The 24,624-nt window shown below is 39.8% G+C and overlaps 1 protein-coding gene and 1 long non-coding RNA gene across 2 annotated transcripts; one reads left to right on the top strand and one right to left on the bottom strand.

Moving 5' to 3' along the window:
* Positions 1-1,369: 1,369 nt before the first annotated feature.
* Positions 1,370-22,258, bottom strand: LOC111343764 (aconitate hydratase, mitochondrial). The gene is made up of 28 exons (XM_088735284.1): positions 22,100-22,258; positions 20,081-20,152; positions 19,730-19,809; positions 19,579-19,645; positions 19,279-19,350; positions 16,565-16,603; positions 15,938-16,181; positions 15,251-15,339; positions 14,887-14,938; positions 14,179-14,277; positions 12,954-13,150; positions 12,692-12,797; positions 12,443-12,536; positions 12,278-12,341; positions 12,028-12,101; positions 7,406-7,517; positions 6,952-7,024; positions 6,784-6,833; positions 6,442-6,471; positions 6,067-6,116; positions 5,891-5,966; positions 5,542-5,573; positions 4,778-4,843; positions 4,282-4,375; positions 3,552-3,684; positions 3,270-3,290; positions 2,414-2,514; positions 1,370-1,848 (listed from the first exon to the last, which is right to left on the bottom strand). The coding sequence occupies exons 1-28, from the start codon at positions 22,121-22,123 to the stop codon at positions 1,708-1,710; spliced, it is 2,352 nt and encodes a 783-aa protein (XP_088591410.1). The 5' UTR covers positions 22,124-22,258; the 3' UTR covers positions 1,370-1,707.
* A 54-nt stretch (positions 22,259-22,312) lies between these two features.
* On the top strand, positions 22,313-23,099 carry LOC148722505 (uncharacterized). Its single transcript, XR_015992268.1, has 2 exons — positions 22,313-22,828; positions 22,949-23,099. It is a non-coding gene; the product is annotated as an uncharacterized LOC148722505 (long non-coding RNA).
* Positions 23,100-24,624: the final 1,525 nt, after the last annotated feature.

Below are 24,624 nucleotides of genomic sequence, written 5' to 3'. Positions count from 1 at the left end.
ACTAATGTTCAAGGTCAGACACCAGTTAGTTTCCAAAATCAAATACTAGTCTCCAAAACTAAGCACTTGTGTCCAAAATCGGACACTCGTGCCTAAAAACTGACGCTAGTGTCCAAAATCGGACTTTCCAGTCGAACATCGAATTCTGGTGTCCAAAGTAGCGATGTTTAACCGTATACATAGAACTGACGCGATAATTTTGTTGCACAACATTAATTTTACATTTCCGGGATCGAGTTCAAGGCTACATATTCAAGAAGAGGACGTTATTACACGACTCGGGCCGTCAGAGGGCCAATAACTAAAATCAAGATAGATAATAATCTTTAGACAGGGTGCGTTCTCACAGAAGTGGTTTTCAGAACGGCCCTGTAACTACCCACCCAACCCACCCCAGGGAGGACATCCATCACACAGTAATCTCGTGCGTGGGAAATTAACGTCTCCTACCCCAACCCTGCAGGAGACGGGACCTCCATTTATTCGTCCCTATCCGAGAAGACTAGAATATCTAACCATTTCTTGATGTTAAAGAAAGGAAGCATATTCTTCTCAGTTGATTTTAAGACCCTGAGTGTTGATCCGGCCGGTATTGAACTCTCGACCTCCCGCACAGCAGTCCGGCGCTCTCCCAATTGAGCTAACCAGGCAGCGGTTAAAACCAATCAAAATGCTCTATTGCCGGTCAATATTCTCTCAGTATTGGACCGGGCACTGTCCCGAATGGTTCCGAATAATACCGCACTTGTGTCCCTTTGAACTTCAGTCGTATAATAAATCTCTTATTAACCAAGCTTGCTCGGGACCGCACTGGAAGAATATCAGCCCTCGGTCTTTTTTGTATGCACCTCGCTGCGCTCGGTCCGCACTGTCAAGACCTCGGACCGATATTCTCCCAGTGCGGCCCTCGCGCTTGGTTAATAAGATTTATGTACATAACCATTTTATAGGGAAGGGTAAATAGGGCGGGAGGGGGTGGGGGAGAATTTAACGAGATATTCAAGACGCCATGAGTATACGTCCGGCCAAAACTGGGCTGTGTCCGAGCAAAAAATAGGTTTTACCGTATAAATTGACTTACGCCAGCCTCGAAATTATTACAAGGTTAACAAATACCATTTTGTAGTATCAGAACAGGGAAGGGTACAGTCTGAGTGGTACCAAGGTAGGCCAGTTAAGCTCCTTCGAGTGGTCTTCATAGATTATCATACCCGGGTTTTGGCAAAGGAAAGAGGAGAAGCTCTTGGACTTTTTCCAACAAAACCATATCCTTGCATAAGGGAGAATTCCAGATCGGGGCTGTATATTCTATCACAGAACGCAAAAGAGATTCAAATAACCTCAGGAACATTAGAAGCACAACATGACAAACGTCAAAAAGTTTCTTTCTTTAATATCTGATTTTAATCAACAGTCTTCAATCTCTAAATGGAATGAGATAGTTCTGTTAAGGACGAGCTAGCAAATGAGCTTAAAAAAATGTCCATTAAATACATCATTCAGAAAAATAGCCAAGATTTTGACTACATTTTGGCTTTACATTGAAAACCAAAAACAACACTAAAATTTTTTTAACATCACTCTCGCTAAAGGATCTTGATCTTTTTTTTCTCAGTCACTGCATTCAATAATTTCCGCGCTAAAGCGCTGCAAAACAAGGCTGATGATCTTACGATTAGTGAGTCAGGAGTGCATTTTCCCCGGAGCCTACTTTGCCGCAGACACTTCGGCCATCCTATTGAGTGCCGAGCCGGCTCGAAACCACTCAATCTGTGACTTATTCATGGTGTGATTCAACAGGATCTCATCTTGACTTCCATTCGTGTGTTTCAGCACAGTCTTCACAGGCTGTAGAGTGTAAGAAAAAGGGGGAGATATGTAGGTCAATTTGTAACCCATGGTAATCTTTTCTATCTTTAATTATCCATGTTCGTTCAATACGACTTTCGTGCATTTTTTCAACCAGACCGAGCCAATTCTTTTTCAGTTTTTCTTCGGTTTAAGGGAAGTTTTGAACGTTACACAAAGTGACCTGTTAAAACGTGATTTATTTCCTTTATGAGGTTGTTTTCATTCATCTGCGTTACCGGGTACATCCTTAGTTCGCTGCATTAACTGCGCGTTTGACACGTGCGCACAAGATAAATAAAATGTAGTGCTTTTTTTCAAGGCTAGAGCTCGCCAGAAAGCGTTTACCATTTCTATTGTTTGAAATTGACAAAACGCTTTCGTTCTATGATAGATATGTCGAGAAATTTGCTCCAGAGCAAAGTGAGGAAAAACCGTCGGAAAGGTGACTTTAGTAAGCAAACACTCGTGAATAAGAATTATTGGGTATGAAAGGGAACGCTGTTGTTGGTAAAAAAGCTCATCGGAGACAACTAAAAGCACAGAGGTAATCTACTTAATTTACCTTGCCAGGTGCAAGGTCATTCAAACCGAGCAAAGATATCTTGTCATCAGGCTGAACTTTGTCATAATCTGACGGATTTGCAAACGTCAAGGGGAGAAGTCCTGTCCAGAAAAATAAAAAATGAAAAAAAAAAAAAAACAAAACAAAAAACAAGGGAGATGTTAGAGCTGAGTCAGGTAGTGTAACCTGTCAGGAAAAAAGGATATATAGTAGACAACAGGTTAGTAACGTCTCTATGGTGCAACAAAAAGGCCTTAAATGCTCTTTATTGCTTTTCCGCGCATTGCATTACAAATGATTGTTGTATTCTGAAGAGCACGAAAATTTTACGATTGGTTATTGCCAAGAGACTATCAACTGATATTCTCTTGCTATTACTGTGTTTTGAAGGGACAGATTATTGCGGTTAAAAATGAGTGAAATTTCTTGGAACTACCTATCACGATTTTCTGTTTAACACGTTTCAAAAAGAAGCAAATGTAACTACTAAAGAGAAGTTGAATGGCAACTACCGGTAAATAATTAGAATAAGTCCGACTACAAGAAAGTAGGAATTGACATTTGACTAGATAGAAGGGAGTACATCTCTAGTTTAATTAAGTTATATGTGATGAACGTCTACTAGAAAGAATGATTAATAAACCGGAAAAGGTTTTACCAGTCCAGCAGACACAAATGAAGCACATTTGGAATTTAAACACTTATAACACCGGCTTGCAAGACACGGATATCAATTCTATTTTTCATGTCTTCAATTTTCCCTCCTATTTTCTCTGTTTGTACTCAAGGAAGTGCAAGGACACTTTTAACACTTTTAATTTGAATGTCGTTTGAAGATGAAGTTTAAAAATCTTACCCTGTTTCTTCAAATTTGTTTCTGAAAGAGAACAACGTGAATCAGTTGCTTAGCACAATGAAACGATTGCTTCAGTAGGGAGCTAAAGCTCAGACGATTCTGCCTGTACCATTTGGTATAAAATACCAATGGCCGGACATATGCCCAATGCTGATTTTCTTTACGGATACTATACAAAGACGCATCAAGATAGATCTATTAGGGTAAGCGTCTGTACGTTACCACGGTGATGGATTAAGTCTCCTGAGACTAACAACATAACAACAACACACAACTACACACCGTGGATACGAGCAAAGCTTTTGACTATAATGGCTCGTCCGCCAAGATGCCTTGGTTCCAGGGCAGCATGTTCCCTGCTGCTTCCTTCACCATAGTTTTCATCTCCAACTACAACCCATTTTACTCCTTTGGACTACAAAAGAAAGTGTTTATAGAGTCGTTACAGAACGGGGACAAAGAGATATAAAGGCCAGAATACACTTGGTGACTAATCGTCACGACAAACCAGTCACGGTTCTCCACGGTTATTGTCGCTGCGATTCACGCTGTGCATTCACATGCATACAAACCAGTCTGCGACTGCGCAGACTGAGCAGGCACTGTCTACAGTCCCCTGCCTAAAAACAAAATGCCGCGTTTCCGATTTTCCGATAGATGGGAAACCGGTGTTGACCGTTGCGAGATCAATTGCCCGGCTATATTTACTTTTCAAATTTAACAACCCCTCATGTATTTGCAAAGTACTACATTTACACGACAATGCATTCGGAAATCATCATCATTCACGAGTTGAGACGTAACGGGTGAAGAAAAAAACCAGATCCAACCACCCAAAGACATTCTACAACTTTTTGGGGAATCTTCTAAAAACTTTGAAGATCTCCCTCCAGCATAATAATTTTACGACTCAAAGACAATGAAAGAATGAATGCCCTCTGCGTGTTCAGTTTGGTATTCTCCGCTTCCAACATTAGAAAAGGAAATTGTATCATTTTTGGCTATTTTTTACCTTGTAGTCCCTTGCGGTGTCGGGCACGGCTCCATACTCTCCAGTCAGTAGATTCTTCACATGGTTAGCCTTGTCATTCTCACTGTTGATGGCTCTGTGAGAAAACGCGAGATGAAAAGGTACAACTTAAGCAAGACCGAAAACCAAACAAATATGTTAAGGATGGAGAGCATTGACCAAATTCCAAAGGATAAACTTAAAAAATCAATGCTCATTCTTTCTAGCTATGATAGTCCGTCGTGCGAGTAAGAAATAATCCGTGAAAAACAAAAATAAATAAATAAATAAAAGGAAAAAAATAACGAGTATGCGCAGCAGGTACTGTGGAAGTGAAGCGTTCGAAAAGAAGGCGCCTCATTCCCAAAGCTCTTCGCGGAGCGCTAACATCATTTAGTTTTTCATTGTTTTTTTTTTTCTCACGCGACGGACTTATCCCAAATTGAAGGACTGCTCGTAGTCTATCATGATGTAGCTGCATTCTATTATCTGTACTTACCCAATAAACATGTTGTTTGAAATATTATCCAGGTGTCCTCTATACTTGAGCCATGGACCTGCGGCACTTTATCATACCAAAAGACTTTTAATTCACTTAGTAATATTTCCAACCCATTCGGTAACTTTTTACCTCGAACAGCTTAAGTGTTATCTTCTATTGTTATTTACAAGCTCCTGCGTTTCCACATAGTTTGTTTTCCGAGCAGTACATTGACATGAGCCCACCAAGTTAAATTACAGAGAAAATAAAACCTACACCCAAAATATAGACGACCGGAAAAAAATAATTAATCGAAAGATTCTAACGACGGTCTTGTTCACCATTCAAGAGACAACGTTCAGTTGGGAAATGAATAATGGGGGCAAGTCCCTAAAAGAAACTGTGTTGCTGCGTCGGCGAGGATTCCGAAAGATAATTTGGTTTTATTTACTGACTTGTTCATGCAAATTGGCCACCGTAAAGAGTTTTTCAAGCTGACGTTTCGAGCAGGAGCCCTTCATCAGGCGAATTGTTGCAGCGTCTGAAAAAGTTGAGTACCTCACTTGCGCTCGAAGCGTAGTTATTTTAAAGGACCAGTATTTTTTCCATTTCAAAGTTGTCACATATGGGCTAAAGTCTTAGTGCTCCGTGTTGATAATAATTGGCTCTCAGCAAAATGCACCACAAGGCCAGTTATGAACCCTGGTTTCCGTGCAGTCTCGCGTTTAGTCAAAAGTCAGGGAGAACTTTGACAAAGACCCCTTAAATTAATATTTCTTTACCTGATGTGGTCTGTTGTACACTTGCCCTTCACCTGACAACAAAACATCAATCGAAAAGTAGTAAATATCATCACAAGCAAAACTCCTTATCAACACATAACTCATTGAATGGCTTTGTAAGTGGGCAGTGTGTCATAACTGCAAATATTACTATTACACCAGCAAAACTCAAATTGAATTCTGGCGATGTTTTGTGGCCCCCTATATTTCTTGCGCCTCATTCCCAGAGTTCCACGCGACGCATTTACACCATTTTTTTTTAGTAAGAATCGCGCAACAGACTTCTGGAAAACAGGGAAGTCTAATTCCAATCCGACAAAACGTAGTGGGTTCGATAAAATGTACCAACCTTGAGCAAAATCGTCAAGTCTTCGAGGTCTTTCTTGTCCCACTTGTCAAAAGGAGATAGAAGTTGAAGGCGTTTGCTGTGAGGGAAGACAATACAGACCTACTTGAGTTTTCGGACTTTTCATGAGCCAAAATGAATCCGAATTTTTGTCGTCGGCAGTCTCGAAAAAGCCTCACCTTTGAGGATCAACGTCTACGGTAACAGATGAACCATCAGCTGGAGGGGCCTGCGAAAAAACAGGGAGTAGTTTTCGATCATTTTCTCCCTTCTAGATTCCAGGATCTAAATATGAACTCTCTTTATTGTCTACCATGCTTCTCGTACAGTTCTAGGAGGTGAGAACTCAAAGTAAAAACAAGTAAACTCCTCTGAAACAAGAAAAAACGCGGAAGACTGAGTCGCGTTCGGTTTTGCATCTGATTGGCTGAAAGGGTGGCACGAATTTTCTGGACAAAGCACGGTAACATAAAAGCAATACAATCACGGATTACCTTCGACACTCACTCTAGTTACCCATAATTGCATCTAAGTCAACAACGAAAGTCTATTACCTGGTATGTATCCTCACCAGGATCAAAACCCTGAAGAGGAAACCAAGCATTTTAGTAAAAGCTGTAACCTTAAGGGTGGTAAACTTATGCTAATGCCAGTCGACTTCCTTCTTGTAGAAAGGAGGAAATTTTTTCCATTGAGGTAAAATATTAAGAAGCAAAAAGTGAAACATGGATATTCTATTCTTTCGGCGAGCTGTCTTCTATTGCCGCTTATCACACACTATCTCTGAAAAGATTAAGCATTAGAGGCTATATCTTCATTCTAGTAACCTTTGGTACTGAAACAGAAAAATAAGTTAACACTATGCTGCTGTTTTACTAGTTCGAAGAGATGATTACCTTGTTGGGTAGTTCATCACCATAGGGACTTTCAAGTTTAAACGATTCACCTGGAAAAACAAAACATGACGAACTAAATCAGCTTTACTTGGTAGACTTTATTTAATCTTTTTCATACATTGTGCAACAAATTGCTTCACATAAATCTCAAGTACATGTAAGCCTCACCGTTTGTGCCTGTTAAAGTGTCAGTTTCAGGGTTAAAACTCAAGTCACCAGCAATAGACATTGCTGTCACCATCTGTTAACAACGAGATAAATTAATAAAGAAATATTTCAAGTTCTGTACACAACAGCCAATCACCGTCTGATGATTGCGAAAGCATGAAACTACGAGTCACGGAAACTTTGTTTCGTTATTGATTTTACTATTTCTATTTACGCTCTACTTTATGTATTGTGCACTATACAGCCAGCTAAAGCATCTCCTCCAGATATTGTATTAATATATATATATTTGTGTGTGTACGTTTTTAATATTTTAGATGCACAGCTTAATTGTAAATAAGTGACTTAGCTTTATGGATTCTGTGCCTAATAAAGTATCTATCTATCTATCTACAATAAAAAAATTAAATAGCTAAAATAGCTTTGTTGTACGCTGTAACTGAGTATTCCTCACCTCTGGTGAAGTAACAAAAGCATGAGTCGCTGGGTTTGCATCATTACGTCCCGTGAAATTTCGGTTGTAAGATGTCACTATTGTATTTGCTTCTCCTTTCTTGACGTCTTGTCTACAAACACAAATTATCGTCATTATAGCACTAGTTACTTCGACACAATGTATGCATCTGGTAATATTCTGCCTACGTACTTTAAGTACACAATTTTTAGTTCATCTTCTTAATTTTGTAGATCGCTGAGTTGTTCTTTAGTTAGCATTATATTTCCTTCTTATCCTACAATGTACACTGCGATCTTCTGATTGGGTAAACCCATTTATTGGAGGGCAGCAGTTATTGGTAATTTTGCTTCCATCTGCAGTGTTTCACCCTTAAACTCCCACAAGTGATCAACGTGTAACTTCTCCCTATAATATCCATACATTATCCAGCAAACAGGTAATGAGAATATCCAAAGTTGTAATCTTGATCTACCACCAAATTCTCATGACAAATTTAAAAGGAAAAAGGTAGCAAGAGGGAGAATTAACGATCAGATCTTGGGAGTTGAAAGGCTAATTGGGAGCAGCTTAGAATGCAGCATTTAATTGAGTAAGATCAGTATGTCCCTACAGCCTACACTTCTTGTGTGCAGAATTAGATAGTAAATCAGAGATAATAAATCAGAGATAGTAAAATCAGAGATAGTAAAATCAGAGATAGTAAATCAGAGATAGTAAATCTACACATGAGCAATTACTTGAGAAGGCTAATTTAAAATCTCGTTAGGAAAGAAGGCTACAGGATATAGCTTGTCTGATGTTTAAAGTGAGGCATAATCTGTGCCCACCGACTGTCAACAATTTGTTTTCATTGAAAAGTTCCACTTACAACCTCAGAGGTGCAGATTTCAAAGTCCTCAAAGCCTCTCAAAGTCCAACCCTACGTCCTCGTCGTGAGAGGTGGAAACAGGTAATGCTGGCTAACAGGGTTCTGGTGAAGCTGCATAGGCTAATCCCCCGTGCAGTGGATGTAACGGATTACAGAATCATTGATCAATTTTAACTTAACCATCGACTTGGGGAATAGGGGGTCGTCACACAGACAGCATATGACGCAGCGTAGGGAAAGCCGTCAGGATCCTACACAGCCGATTGCTCTTCTTTCTCCTAAGTCAGCATCCCTATTAGGCACGTGGAACGTGAGAACTATGTTCCAACCAGGCCGTGCTACCATCATAGCGCATGAGATGAAGAGGTACAAGTTATCAATCCTCGGACTGAGCGAAACACGCTGGACCTCATCAGGAGAGATGAAACTGGCAGATGGCACAACTATCATATATTCAGGCCATCAGGACGACGGAGCACCACACACTGAGGGTGTCGCATTCATGTTAACATCAGAATCTCGTAGAGCCATGATCTCATGGGAACCTATAAATTCTAGAATTATCACTGCCAGGTTCAGGACCAAACATAAGAAGATAACCGCACATATTATCCAGTGCTATGCTCCAACAAATGATTCAACTAAGGAGGACAAGGATGATTTCTATGGTGTGCTTACTGAAATAGATGACAAAGCGAAGGAAAGAGATCTTGTAATGATAATGGGTGACTTTAACGCAAAGATAGGAGAGAATAACAGAGGATACGAGCAGATTATGGGTAAACATGGTCTGGGGACAATAAATGAAAATGGTGAACGTTTCGCAGACTTCTGCGCAGACTGCAACCTTGTCATCGGAGGAAGCTTGTTCCCGCACAAAACAGCACACAAGGCAACATGGGTATCGCCTGACCACGTAACAGAAAATCAAATAGACCATATATGCATCTCACAGAAGTTCAGGCGATCTTTATTGGATACACGCGTCAAGAGAGGTGCAGACGCTGCATCAGACCATCACCTCCTAGTTGCCAGAGTCAGATTAAAGCTGAAGCGTAACTATCAACCACGAAATCCAAGGATAAAGTACAATGTGCACTACCTCATGGATAGTGATACAGTACAGAGCTTCCGGTTGTCGTTGTCTAACAGATTTCAGCCCCTACAAGATCTGAATATAGAGGATGAATGGAGTGACATCAAAGAGAGTATTAACAGAACATGTGTAGAAGTATTAGGGACTAAGACAGCTGAGCACAAGGAATGGATTACACCAGGAACCATGGGGTCTATCAGCAAAAGAAAACATCTGAAGGAAGAGTACAACAGAAGCAGGACAAGGAGAGAAAAGGCAGAGGCACACAAGAGGTATGAGGCAGCAAACAGTGAAGTAAAGCGTAAGATCAAACAAGATAAAAGGGAATATTATGATACCCTAGCGACGAAGGCAGAAGAGGCTGCAGCACATGGCAATATGAGGGACCTCTATGATACCACCAGGAAGTTGGCGGGTAAATTTCAACAGACTAGCAGCCAAGTAAAGGACAAAGAAGGTAATATCTTGACTAGGGAAGATGAGCAGCTTAAGCGGTGGGCACAATACTTCAATGATCTCCTCAATCGTCCTCCCCCGCCAGAACTTCCAATAATACCGGAGGCTTCAGCTGAGCTGAATGTGAACTGCGGGAAGCCATCCAAATTAGAGATTGTGCGCTCTATCAAGATGCTTAAGTCAGGGAAAGCAGCTGGCCCAGATAACATACCTCCAGAGTCCCTGAAAGCTGACCCCGACCTATCAGCAGATATCCTCTATGGCTTGCTTGGAAAGATATGGGAAGAGGAGGAGATGCCCCAGGACTGGAACGAGAGCTACATTGTAAAACTGCCAAAGAAAGGTGACCGCCGGGAGTGCAAGAATTACAGAGGTATATCCTTGATGTCAACGGCAGGCAAGGTGCTGAACAGAATTATCTTGCTTCGTCTTCAGGGGGCTGTGGATGCTACACTAAGAGATCAGCAGGCTGGCTTCAGGAAGGACCATTCCTGTATCGACCAAATAGCCACACTTAGGATAATCATTGAGCAGTCAATTGAATGGAACACTTCTCTTTACGTTAATTTCATCGACTTTGAAAAGGCTTTTGATAGCCTCGATAGAAGTGTTCTTTGGTGCCTTATGAGACACCATGGCATACCAGGGAAATTCATTCGAATCATCAAAAATTCCTATGATAAGATGACTTGCAGAGTCCTTCATGCTAGTGGATTGTCAGATAGCTTCGCGGTCAACACTGGGGTCAAGCAGGGTTGTTTGATGGCACCGTTTTTGTTTCTACTTGCTATGGACTGGATCATGAAGGAAACAACTAGAGAACAGCGAAATGGGATCCAGTGGAACTTATTGGAGCAACTTGAAGATCTAGAGTTTGCTGATGATATCGCCCTGGTGTCAAGTAACAACCAACAAATGCAGGACAAAACAGCACGGCTAACAGCTAATTCCATCAAGTTAGGCCTGCATCCGAATGTGAGTAAGACCAAGGTTATGAAGGTCAACTGCACCAACAACAGACCAGTTAAAGTGAGGGATACCATCTTGGAGGAAGTAACATCTTTTGTCTACCTAGGCAGTGTAGTCAGCATTGACGGAGGTTCCGATGAAGATATCAAGGTCAGGATAAACAAAGCCAGAGTAGCTTTCAATATGCTGAGGAAAGTGTGGTCCTCCCATGTCATCTCATGGAGAACCAAATTTAGAATTTTTAACACCAATGTCAAAGCAGTCCTCCTCTATGGCTCTGAAACGTGGAGAACAACTAACCAAACGTCCCAGAAATTGCAGACCTTCGTCAATAAGTGCCTTAGGCGAATTTTAAAAATCAGTTGGACTGACAGGGTAACGAACGAGATGCTGTGGGAATTAGCAGGCGAGGAACCAATCATAACTCAGATCTCAAAAAAAAAGTGGAGATGGATAGGTCACATCCTAAGGAAACCGGCTAACAACATCACCCGGCAGGCACTACGTTGGAACCCTCAGGGCAAGAGAAAGAGGGGTCGTCCCAGGAACTCCTGGAGAAGAGGTGTAGAGTCCCAAATGAGAAACTGGGGCCACACTTGGGCCACTTTAGGAAGATTTGCCCAGGACAGAACCCGATGGAGGACGGAAGTGGTTAATGGCCTATGCTCCAACCGGAGCTAAGGGAATATATATATATATATAATCTGTGCCCACCGACTGTCAACAATTTGTTTTCATTGAAAAGTTCCACTTACAACCTCAGAGGTGCAGATTTCCACATTCCTAGATTTAATATGGAAAACATTCCCTAAGATATATTGGCCCTTTGTGGTGGAATCGACTTTCAACTAACATAAAAACCTCACCTTCTCTACAATCTTTTAAAAAACAGATCTGTTTAACTAACCTTTCATCTAAATTAGAATACGATTGTGAGAACTGTGTTTTATGTAGCACATGAACAATTAGCTAGCTCAGGGAACACTCTATGTGTTTATTTGATTTAATAATGAGTATTAAATAAGGTAGTTTAAACTTTTAGTTCTGAACGTTAATGACATATTTTAATTTTATCTATTGTAAATAGTTAAATTAGTTGAATTTTAACTTGTTGTATTGAGTTTAGGTGTCCCCTAGTAGTATAGGGTTTCTTACCCTCGGCTAGATTGATTTGACACATAAATAAAGTTTTTCATTTCATTTCATTTCATATTAGAACTGTCATCATACCTATTCCACTGTCCAATGCAAGGTCCACATGCATTCGCCAACACTGTCCCTCCAAACTCTCTCAGTGTCTCTGCCTGATTAAATTATATTATTTAAAGAGAATAAAAATTCACATTCAGTGCACAAGTTCTAAATAAAATTGGAGCACAGTTATTAGGAAGATGGATAGACAGTATCTGATTTGAACTACTATTGTTAGAAATACCAAAAGATGCAAAAATGAATTAAAACAGTAATAAGCATGACTCACAATTCCATCTCGTTCAATGGTAGCACGAATTTGTTCTGATCCCGGTGTGACAGTAAACAATGACCTAAGAATTGAGAGAAATGAATTGACCATACATTTTAAAAACTCTCATAATGTGAAAACAAAATGAGGTAAATTGAAAAAACACATTAAAAGGGCTCATACCTGGACTTCAGTCCATGTTTAAGAGCTTGTTTTGCAATACTAGCAGCTCTTGTCATATCTTCATAACTACTGTTGGTGCAACTTCCAATCAGACCTAACATTAAAAAGACACTACCTCCATTATTTTTTCCCAAAATTAGAAAAGAATCCTTAAAGCAAAGATTTAAAATTTGTATTCCTTTTGAAAAATTAATGTGATTGAAAAGTACAATGAATAGAGGGAAGGAGAGGAAGTTAGTTGTAACTTACCAACTCTGATGTCCATGGGCCAGCCACTCTGTTTTGCTGTTGACCCCAGTTTGGAAATGGGATGAGCCAAGTCAGGTGTATAGGGACCATTCACATGTGGTTCAAGCTAAAATAAATACAAAAATACATGCACTAATGGTAAAACATGTGTGATAAACTGCTGTCATAATTGTGGTACACAGTTAATGATATTTGAGTTGATTCAAAGAGTACAGCACAATTCTCAATAATTAGCGCAGGAAAGTAGAAAGCAACAACTCACTTCACTGAGATTTATCTCCACAACTTGATCATAGTCTGCCCCACCGTCAGATTTTAAAAATTCAGCATGCTTGTTGGCAAGGTCAGCTATTGCTGATCTTCCAGTTGCCTTCAGGTATGACTCCATACGGTGATTGTATGGAAATACTGATGTTGTGGCACCAATTTCTGCACCCATGTTACAAATTGTTCCCATTCCTGATTAGAAAATGCATCCAGTGTAAGGAAGTATCAAAGCTAGCTTGAAGTTACCAAAGCTGCTAGTTTTGAAATCTAAAAGCTTCACTTTATCTCTCCCCTCTTATTACATCTTTTCATATTTTTTTTAACCATTCTTCTCTCCTCTCCATGTCATCACTGCCTACCACACCACTTTTCTTCCTGCCACTTATTCAACTCACATGTAGTTGACAAGCTCCCGAAATAAGGGCTCAATGACTAGGTTGCTGGATTTACAAGGCATGGGTGGTATTCTATCTAGGACATGCCTGAAAACAGTACAAACCCCTGGACACCCCAGATATCCACCTTACATGAGGTGAGTTAGCTGGTTAAGTGGTCCTTGTCAAGCAGAGTGGTCAAAGTGGTTTATTCCATATCAAAGATTACACTGACTTTTTACTTTATAAGAATTGTATGGTATTGCATCAGTTAATGTGCAGTTGGGATTGTGCTCTAGAGGAGCTTGAGTGATAGAGGTACCACAACTCCTCTATCAAGCCCCCCCTCTAATAAGCCACCCTCCCTCTTTGGAGGTAGAGATTTATTAACCCCCCACCCCCACCCCCCAAAAAATAAAAACAAAACAAAATAAAAATCCAAAATAACACTCCATGTCATTAAGTATGAGAAATTTATTCAGGTACTGTGATTTTAGTTTGTCATTTAAAATTGATTATGGTGATTAATTGCTTGATGTTATCATGTTGGTATCAATAGAATACTGAACATGGAATTATAATTTGGTAAAGGAAAAAATGTATGATGAGAACAATTTTAAATATATACAGTACATCATAACCTATTGTATCCTGATAGTGAACATTGGGCTTAGGGGATTTACATTAACTAAATTTTTGGGAGGGGTTCACTTGTAAATCTTTCCTATTGCAAAAACTTGTCCAAGCTGTGTACCCCTGAGTTCCAAAACAAGAACCTTCAGGTGTTTGATGATTTTTCTAAAAGTACAGCCTTTTGTAATGGCCTGGAAAATTAAAGAAACATACCTGTACAAGAGATAGAATCCACACCAGGTCCAAAATATTCAATAATTGCACCAGTTCCTCCTTTAACCGTCAAGATTCCAGCTACTTTAAGGATGATGTCTGTCAAACAGGAAAATAATTACAACACATTAATACAGATTGTAATAAACTTCCTTCTCTTGTACCAATTATTTGTTTACAGTAAGATAACAAAGCAACTTGATTATAACTTGTTTTAATCATCTACAGAAGGAACATTTTGATAACTATTGTTAACTTGCATGAAAGTGATACTCACAATAATGAACCCTACTTATGTAGTAGCGGAATAAGGCCTGAATTGTTTTCAGTGTTGTAATAAAATTCTTCCACATTTACGTAACCAACTTAGTATTCACTTCTCTTTTTATAAGTACAAAAACAACTTTGAATTTTCAAAGATGGTAAGAAGCCCCGATTAAATTTCTGTAAACTCCTGGTGTGAGGGGGGGTCATCAAAGATCCCCTGGAACGGAAAATCCTGGGAGGTGGGGGGGTGCAAATCAAAAAGTCTTCTGTGGGGGGTATGGATATTTTCTGGAACCACACATTCTCATGATCTCAACAAATGATTCTGCAGTATTACTGAAAAGAGAAATTAGATGCTGGTCACTCTTATAGTTCAAAGGGTCAAAGGCTGATAAGCATAGCATCTACAAACATTCAATGATTTTGAAAAGAGACTGCTACCTTTAGGTGATGTCCAACCCTTGAGTTCTCCAGTCAAGTTCACTCCTATCACCTAAATAATCAAGTCCACTGAATTAGCCAAACATAAATGCTTAGAGCATTGATAAGCACTGAAATTAAGATGAAGTGCTCTTCCAGTCCTCAGTATCCTTCAAATTTTCAGTTTGTTTGCACCATGGACAATTACATGTACACCCCAATTATCTGAGAACAACAGTTGCAAGGATGCCACATTCAAATACTTTATTCTTGCAATGTAAGCTCTGCTTATGAAATTACTTGAACTTGAACTATATATATCTGCATTTGAAAATACTTCACTGCATAAAATGATAGGGAAAAAAAACAATGTGATACAATGTACCTTGGGGCACTTAAGTTCCCATGGCAAATCAGCCATGACATCAACAGCATCAGCTCCACCTACACCAATACACAGACCCCCTAGGCCACCTGAATAATATAACACAGAAGAGGGAAATATGTTTTAGTGGTTGTAAAAGGCTGTACTGAATGAATCGAGTAGACTTGTAACAATTTGTAACTAGATAAAATCATTCAGCCAAAAAAAAAAAAAAAAAAAAATTACATGTGAAAACAGAAACTGAAACCATTTCTACTGCAGGAATGTTGGCTTCCAAATATTATAATGTCATGGTGATCAGATTTTACGATTCAAACTTTAAAAATAAAACTTTGTAATTTTTATTCCTCCTTGACAATGGCGTCATGATGACACCGAAACGTCGGTTTTTATCGTTGGTTTTTGCTTGTCTTTAAAAATAAAAGCTTACTCAAAAGATTACAAGCAAAATCACAGAATGTTTATACCATATCTAGTAATAAATAGGTTCTCCAGGAGGCAAATTTCAGGTTTTACATCATTAAAAACAAAAACAAAAAAAAAATGTCAATTTAATTGAACAGATACCAAGCAAGATACTCCAGGCAACATCTGAGAAGCTTCGCACATAAAATCACACAAATCTAAATCGTAAAGCTCTTAAAAAGGATGAGACACAAACAAGGCAAAATAGTCATATTGTAAAACCTCCATTTGGTGTGTGGCTATCAGTGCCAATCAACAGCACTCCAGGAAAACCATAATTTTCCAGAACTATTTGATGGATAATTCCACTGCCTGGTTTCCAGAAGCCAACACCATACTTGGCTGATGCTGTTGCCAAGAAGTTGTACACCTCTTGGTTGACATCCACTGCTTTTTTCAAATCCTCTTCACCTCCTACTTTTGCCTCTATTAAGTGATCACAGTGAATGGTTGTTGGAACAGCCACCTGCCAAAAGAAAGAGAAAAAAGCAATGGATTGAGAAGTAAATGCAAATTACAACCAGAAGCTTTTCACTGAATACCAAGGAAATCATACTCAAACATTTGGCATAAAGAGGCCTGTCCAGGGTTTTCATAAACAAATGTAGTGTCAGGAATAGAGCCTAGTAAGATAATGAGAGAATTTTCTTCATCGCTGAGAATAAACAGCTCAGGTTATTGAAATCAAGCCAGAGAATTCTGCCTATAGCCCAATATTTCTCCAATTTCAATGCCTAACAGATATCACGTCAGTGTAAAATGACAGAGCTACTACAGTTACTCTCTGGAAAAGTAATGCCACTTGACTTAAGTCAGATTAACTGCAGAAATTGGACCCTCCCCACCCACCTTGGGAAGTCCACTAGAGATAAACTGGAGCATAGCCATCTGGAATAAAACAAACCATTATATTTATTAAATACTAGGAGAAACTGAATTACAGTAAGGTTAAATGAAATTACCAATGGGCATAAGGATAATAAATGAAATGTTCTTCTCAAAAGGACAAGCAAGCATGTTTTTGTTTAAATTGAGAAACATTTAGCTTTAATAACATTGGCTTTAATTACAGCATTTTCTAATTTCTTTGATTAGTTGATTTATCTTTCTTTCACATTGATAACTATCTTTTGTAAGTGCAGTAAATGGTTTGAACCCGGGGGTAACATGTGAAGGTGTAGTCTGATCGTCCGGGTGAGTGTAGTCCTGAGAAGGACTGTTGTCGGTGGCAGTGACTGACGTTTCGACAACCTGTGCGGAAGTCATCATCAGAGTCAAGTGAGTGATTGTTGTCAGTAGAATGTTCTTATTCCAGTTCGTGTGAAATGATCGGTTGGTTTTGCCGTGATGTTACTGGCTGTAAGACTCAAGTGACGTAAGTCGTTCGTGATTGGTCTGTTTCGGTCTGTCGGTAAAGCTAGGTTGTTCTTTTTCGGTCGTTTGTGATGTTTATGTCGTGAATGAGTCGTTTGTATGGATAACATCAGAAGCAGAATTGCCTCCACTATACAATCAACGTCACTACATGACAGCAACTTGACTAAAGACGAACAACGCGCACTGAAACGACTGAGAAACGATGAGAACATAGTTATCCTACCAGCCGACAAAGGACGAGTTACTGTTGTTATGGACAAAACTGACTTTCACGACAAAATGGACGCACTAGTTAACGACAAACGAACCTACGAAGAACTCAAACGTGACCCAACTCCTGCCCTTCAACGTAAACTCAACAGTAAACTACTGACACTCAAGAAAACGAACGCCTTTGACAACCAACGGTACTATCGACTGAGGTGCTCGGTACCACAGCCACCGAAACTCTACGGTTTGCCGAAACTACACAAACCTGGTTTCCCAATGCGACCTATTGTTTCTTTCTGTGGCTCTCCCACATACCAACTATCCAAGTACCTGACGACAATACTACAACCGCTAACCGACAAATCCAGACATAAACTACAATCCACTGAAGACTTCATTAACGCTACCAAGACTGTTCAGATACCTGACGACTACAAACTAGTGTCATTTGATGTGAAATCACTGTTCACAAGTATTCCACTTCAATTAGCATTACAATGCACTGAGACTGCAATCCGAAAATCTACCGAACCACTACCGCTACCGACAGACGACATCATGGACTTGCTAAACATTTGCCTAACGTCTACTTACTTTCAGTACAACGGTAAACACTACAAACAGTTACACGGCACTGCCATGGGGTCTCCAGTTTCTGTTGTTATAGCAGAAATTGTGATGCAGAACATCGAGGAACGCGCCCTTTCGACTTGCCGACAAACGATACCGCTTTGGTTACGTTACGTTGACGACACATTCACCGCCGTTCAACACGACGAAATTGACGCATTCCACAACCACCTTAACGAACAAAACACTGACATACAGTTTACCAGAGAAGTCGAAGAAAATGGCAAACTTCCTTTTCTAGACTGCCTGGTAAGCCACAACGACAACTCATTACGAACGACAGTTTACAGGAAACCGACACACACCGACAGATTACTAGACGAGTCATCCTACAACCCTACATCACACAAAGCCACAACTATCAGAACTCTAACAAGACGCACACAACTAGTATGTGACTCGACAGACAGCTTATCCGACGAGAACAAATACCTTCACCGTGTTTTTACGAAGAACAACTACAACAACGACTTCATCCGACGAAACACTCACCGACCCGCTACCACTACCGAAACAAACGACACCGCAACCCCTACGACTACAGCAACCATACCGTACATAAAAGGTATGTCTGAAAACATCTCGCGCATCTTACTACCCTTCAATATCCGCGTCGCCCACAAACCCATCACCACACTACGTCAGTTACTAACCAACGTTAAAGACAAAGACGAACCGAGGAACAGACAGGGAACGATTTATAAGATCAATTGTTCCGACTGCCAAGCCTCCTACATCGGTGAGACTGGCAGAAACCTCACAACAAGACTGACTGAACACAGACGGGCGACGAGGAAAGGTGATGTCAGCAATCACATTGCTGAACACCATCGACTTACCAACCACAACATTGACTGGGACTCTGCGCAATGCCTAACCTACAGCACTGACTATTTTCAACGACTGACTCTGGAAAGCTGGTTTACTAACTTAGAACAGACTCCCCTAAACAGATGTCAACAACTACCTGCCCCATACAAACGACTCATTCACGACATAAACATCACAAACGACCGAAAAAGAACAACGTAGCTTTACCGACAGACCGAAACAGACCAATCACGAACGACTTATGTCACTTGAGTCTTACAGCCAATAACATCACGGCAAAACCAACCGATCATTTCACACGAACTGGAATAAGAACATTCTACTGACAACAATCACTCACTTGACTCTGATGATGACTTCCGCACAGGTTGTCGAAACGTCAGTCACTGCCACCGACAACAGTCCTTCTCAGGACTACACTCACCCGGACGATCAGACTACACCTTCATATCTTTTGTAAGTATTATTCTTGCCAATGAATATAGAACAACACTTTTAAAATTTCTATTAAATACCTGAGCTGTAGCATCCTGCATGGCAACTCGGTCAGGCCTCAACTTCAAATATGATACACCTCTTTCTATATCCTATTAAAAAAATAAACAGGTAAAAAAATAAAATCTGTAATCAAAAAGCCTCAATTTTTTCTTGAAATATTGTGTCCATGTGCTCCAACATTCTTATAACTAGAGTACTAAGGTGTTACAGTATAGAGTGCACTGAAGAGAACAGAGAGACCCTATATGGTGTAAAGTCAAGGCTTTCTGATAAACCCTGCAGGAAAATCATTTTCAGTTTACATGTATCAATTGTACCTGGTTGGCTGGGTCATCCAGATGGGAATAGAGGATTTTTTCAGAGAGTGTCAATGGCCTGTTGAGCCTAAAAAGACAAGGAAAAAAATGTTTCAATATTAGGATTCATATCTTGTCTGTAAAAGAGATAGGTTTATTTCCAATTGCTTACCTATCACGGACTATTCTTATATTGTCTTCTAAGTGTTGGTAGTTTAGATGCGAGTCTGGCTCAAATTTACTCAAGGGCACCTGCAATGAAGGAAAATGACATTAGTACAATGTGGCAGAACAAAGCCTTGTTCACAACTTTATTATCATCAAAACCTTGTTAACAACTTTATTATCTTCTAGACTGAGAGTTAAGTCAATTTTGAAACAATATTCTTATGAGGTAAACTACCAATAAAGTTTGAAAACATTTCTGAAATTTCCTGCCTAAGTCATGCAAGTTGTACAGCTGCTCACATTTGCTTCATGTACATGAGGTAATTCTTTTACCACACAAAGACAAGAAGTTAACCTTTTGAGAAGCCACATATGATGTTGAGAAGAGTCTGCCATGACAGACAGCTGTTCGGACAGATAACACAGCCTGAAAAAAATTGAAAAGCTAGAACATGAACATACAATGATTACAGAAGGTAAGGAGATACAGCTGTAAAAAGTCAAATACTACTAAAGGGAGTGGGAGGTGCGGTGGCCTCATGGTTAGCACACTCACTCCAGATCAAGTGGTCCAGGTTCAAGACCTGGCCACAGACATTGTATTGTGTTCTTAGGCAAGACACTTTACTCTAACAGAGCCTCTCTTTACCCAGGTGTTTAAATCGGTACTGGGAAATTTAATGCTGGGGGGTAACCTTGCAATGGACTAGCATCCCATCTAGAGGGGAGCAGAAATACTCCTACTTGCTTCATGCTACGGAAACTGAGGTTAAGTGCCAGTTTGATGGGCCACTTGGCTCACAAACAGACTTAACCTTACTATAGGGAGAAACAGTTTACACTACACCTGGTGGAGATGCAGTGGATTCATGGTTAACAAGCTAGAATTGGGGTCAAGAGCTGCAGGTTCGAGATGTTGCTAAGTCAATCTATTGTGTTATTTTGAAAGACACTATTCAATCTCTTACAGTGCCTCTCTATCCACAGGTATAAATGGGTACAAGGAAAATGTTGGGGAAAGCTGACCAAATGCAAGGGGGTAACTTGCAATAAACTGGTATCACATCCAGGGCATGTTGTACTGCTTCTTGCTGCTTCAAGCTAAAGAAACTTGGATAAGCTTTGGCTTGCTAAGTCACTCAGCTTGAGTTCTGACTTTCCTTTTTTTTGTGACTCTTTCAATATACAACTAAATAGGTGTATCTCGCAGACCAGCCCACAATCCTAAAGCCTGTAACAGTTTCTATATCAAGAAGTGATTAGAAGTATTGTTAATTCCCTTGGATGGGATCCCTGTACATTATATGGGATCCCTGTACATTATATGATGTTAACTCACATTTACCAGGCTGCCCTGACAGCTCAATTAAACAGTGAACTTTGAATTTGTAAGTGATTCATTACAGTCTAGCAGTTAGAGCCTTTGAAGGACTTATTGTGTAGGTTGTAAGCGATGTGTTACAGTTGGCAGTGAGAGATCTTGTTGGACTAGTTGTGTACATGTACAAAAAATATAAAAAGTTCTAAGATCATTTTTGACATTAACATGTTCCTCTTTAGATTCCTGAATGGAGTTAGAGTAGAACTGTGTCAGGTCCCTGTGTCTTGCCTGAGAATAAAACACAATGACCCAGTCAAACTCCACCTTATATTTATTATCCCAAAATACCTTGGACATGACTGACTGCATACCAGAAAAGATTCTTCATGAAAGATTTGTACTAAATGGCAATTCTTTCAGTTCACACAACAACCCAAAACTAATTTTTCATCAAAATGCATTCAAAAGGTAGATGAAGACTTCAGCTAATACAACAAATGATCTCCTGGTTTCAATCATTTTGTTGAAGCAGACCTGATTGTGATGTAGCAAGGATTTGTGGGAGGTCAGGTATGGTAGTGTGATCCAGAATTTGAGAATGTTCGATGTAAAGGTACCTGAGGCTGATGAAATTATCCTCAGAAAACGATGACGGACTTGCATCAAATATTGCCCTGAGTTTGAGCTACATAATTCCACGAATAAACTGTTCACATTTCACGCATTGAGAGGGAGAAAGATTAACACTTGTTAAATCTACAAGGAAGTTTTTAAATCTTTTACATATTTCGTCTGCAGTATTTTGACATCACGAGATAGAATTCAACGAAAAAAATTGCGTGTGTGTAAATCTAACGTGCTACAGCAAAACTTCTTTAAACACAATATCTGTAGTCCAACGGCTTCAAGTCGTTTTTATGCAAGAACAGAGTTGATATCGCCGATCGTCCACAAGAGTCAGGAATATAGGTCACGGTTTGGTCAACTTCAAACCCAGCGAATTTAAACTATTTTTTCTGCTTCCAACCAGCCATCGTTGAAAGCAAACCTTACCTTTCTGGCAAATACTCGTTGCATCTTTTGCAGACAGAGGAAAGTACCAGTGACAAAGGCAGAAGACGGTCCAAGCTTTATTATCCTTTCGTCCCTTACCGTGTCTCTCGTATGTTTCTATTTAAAGCGCATGATCATGTATAAGTACCCGCTCCTCTGTCAAGTGCTGAAAGATCGCGGGCTACGGTTTAAATGCAAGGAACTGAAAGAATAGAGCGTTTTCACTCACGTGACCAAATTTCTTTATCGTCATGGTAACCGACTTCATCCCTCATGTTGGTGTTCCATGATAATGAGCTCTGAGTATTGTGACAGGAAACATTTGGAGCACATTTTACGGTTTTGAGAAGACAGTCGTGTAATATTTATATTTTCGTTATCACAGTCCCTTGCCTTGTCATTAGCTGTGGAAACAAAACAGGGAAGAAGTGGTCTAACGTCGAAAAAGTAATGTTTTTTCGTTTCCCACGTGTTCAGTATGCTCAAGGAGAGTACACCGAAGAACTTACTTCTGAGCGAAGAAGAATGTGGATCTGTGCGATAAGTAGAGATGACTTAACTGATGATATTTAAGAACGCGATAGGGTCTGCAGCCGGCACTTCGTTTCAGAAGAAGCTGCGAAAGATTGGGATCGATTCGACGTACACTGGGTCCCTACCCTCCATCTTGAGCATTCAAGTATGCAGGTCCATTGCATCGGGCAACTATTTTATTTTCACTATAATAAAGTGGGTATTCTTTCTCTCCAAAAATTTTTTAACTGTAGATGTACCTTAAGCAGTCTAAAATTTAGGAAACATTTTCAATATACCAGATTTTAGACTGATATAAATGGTTTCTCATTTTAGGGACATCAAATTGCATTGTTTCAGGGTGTATACCATAAGCAAGGCATGTAACAAAGGTGGCAGCAAATACTCCACAGTCACAGCTATTTGTCTGTTGTTGGACAGGGACAACTTGAAATGCTAGTAAAATTTGAACGTCCAACAAGATTGAGTACCTGCTCTTGTACTTCATTTAGAATAATGTTATGGTACAAACTGTCATACAGGTTGACAGTGCCATCTTCACACCCTACTGAGCTTACACATACCCAGTGGGCATTGCCAGCATGCAGAATCTGAATAAATTCCCCAATAACCTGATTAAGTTTCTAAAGGGGCCTAAAGTTGGTCTCTGAAAGCCCTCCACATCTGGATTAATGTTTCTTAGACAAACATGTACTTCATGGATAATAACACAGTCAAGCCAACCATTGGGTGATGAAATCAATTGGTAATGCCCATCATCCAGCTGTGCAAGTGATGCCGACTTTTCTGAAGAGTATTTTGAAACACCAGTTATCACAACACTATCATCAGATGCATTGAAAGTGTCACTAACAACCTTTGTTCAGTTTTTCCTCCTGATTTACACACCATACATTCCCAAGTTGTCCTTGCATTGTTCAGCACCTGCTTGAAGTATAAGCAGGGCAAATGAAAAAACTTTCTACCTTGACAAAATGGGTTGTGGGATTTCAGCAGTTTATCTGAAAGGTGGGTTCTGTTTGCATGTGCAGATAAAATCTAATCTGAGAGCTTCATCCAAAATATCTGTTGTCTGTTTGCATTTTGATTTTCCATTTTTGGCTGCTGGTGTTTTTAGACACAGGTGACAAAACCACTTGTTAGGTACTTTTGTAATTTTCAAACAAGATAAATGAAAAGTAGACATGGGACATGCTCGGTTTGTGCATGTTACCACAGGCCCTCTAGCTGCCAGTCTGCAAAAACAAGCAAAAACAATTGGAATAAGGGGATGAATGAGCCAAACCTCACTTTTGAGTATACCACCTTCCCAAAATTTCTGGTAGCACACAGTATCTCCAGAAGTGATTAAGTTTGGAAACAACAGAGTACCAGTGTCTGACATCAGGCAAAATTCTTTCACAGAAGAGATCAATTTGCTCACGAAAACCACAAACAAAGTCCCAATAAAGCTTTTCAGCAGTGAATATTTACTGTTGGATTTGGTAAAAGTAGGCATGAGTTGTATTTGTTAATATACAGCTCCAAGTCTATATCCTTTAAACAATAGGGGCTTTTGACCACCCTACATCCATTCCCACAGCAATCACACCTACACAAAATGTCAGGTGTGGCATGTAACCATGGATATTGATTATTGATAAATGTGCCACATTTCGTTACCTGAAAGTTGATGCGCTTTTCCTTCATGATCTTTTCATAAGTTTCAATAGCAACACTTTCATGTTTACAACCATGTTCTGTTGACTTCTATACACCTTAAAATAGTCTTTACTGTAATAACTCATGTCAATCACCAAAAACAACAATAAATCCATCGATTTGACCAGAGGCAGGCACTCTGGATCGTATTTTTTGTCTGAGAACAAGAGAGGATCGATTCCAACACAATAAATCTTCTCTAAATAACGTTTTTTCACGTGGGGATCGAGCGTGTTTGCATAATCTGAGAGAGGATATCCCGCCATGTTGAAAAATGTGGAACACCAACA

The sequence above is a fragment of the Stylophora pistillata genome, chromosome 10, assembly GCF_964205215.1.
Source record: "Stylophora pistillata chromosome 10, jaStyPist1.2, whole genome shotgun sequence".
Lineage (NCBI taxonomy): Eukaryota > Metazoa > Cnidaria > Anthozoa > Scleractinia > Pocilloporidae > Stylophora > Stylophora pistillata.
The sequence above is the reverse complement of the archived record's forward strand: the minus strand, read 5'-3'. Positions and strand labels throughout refer to the sequence as shown.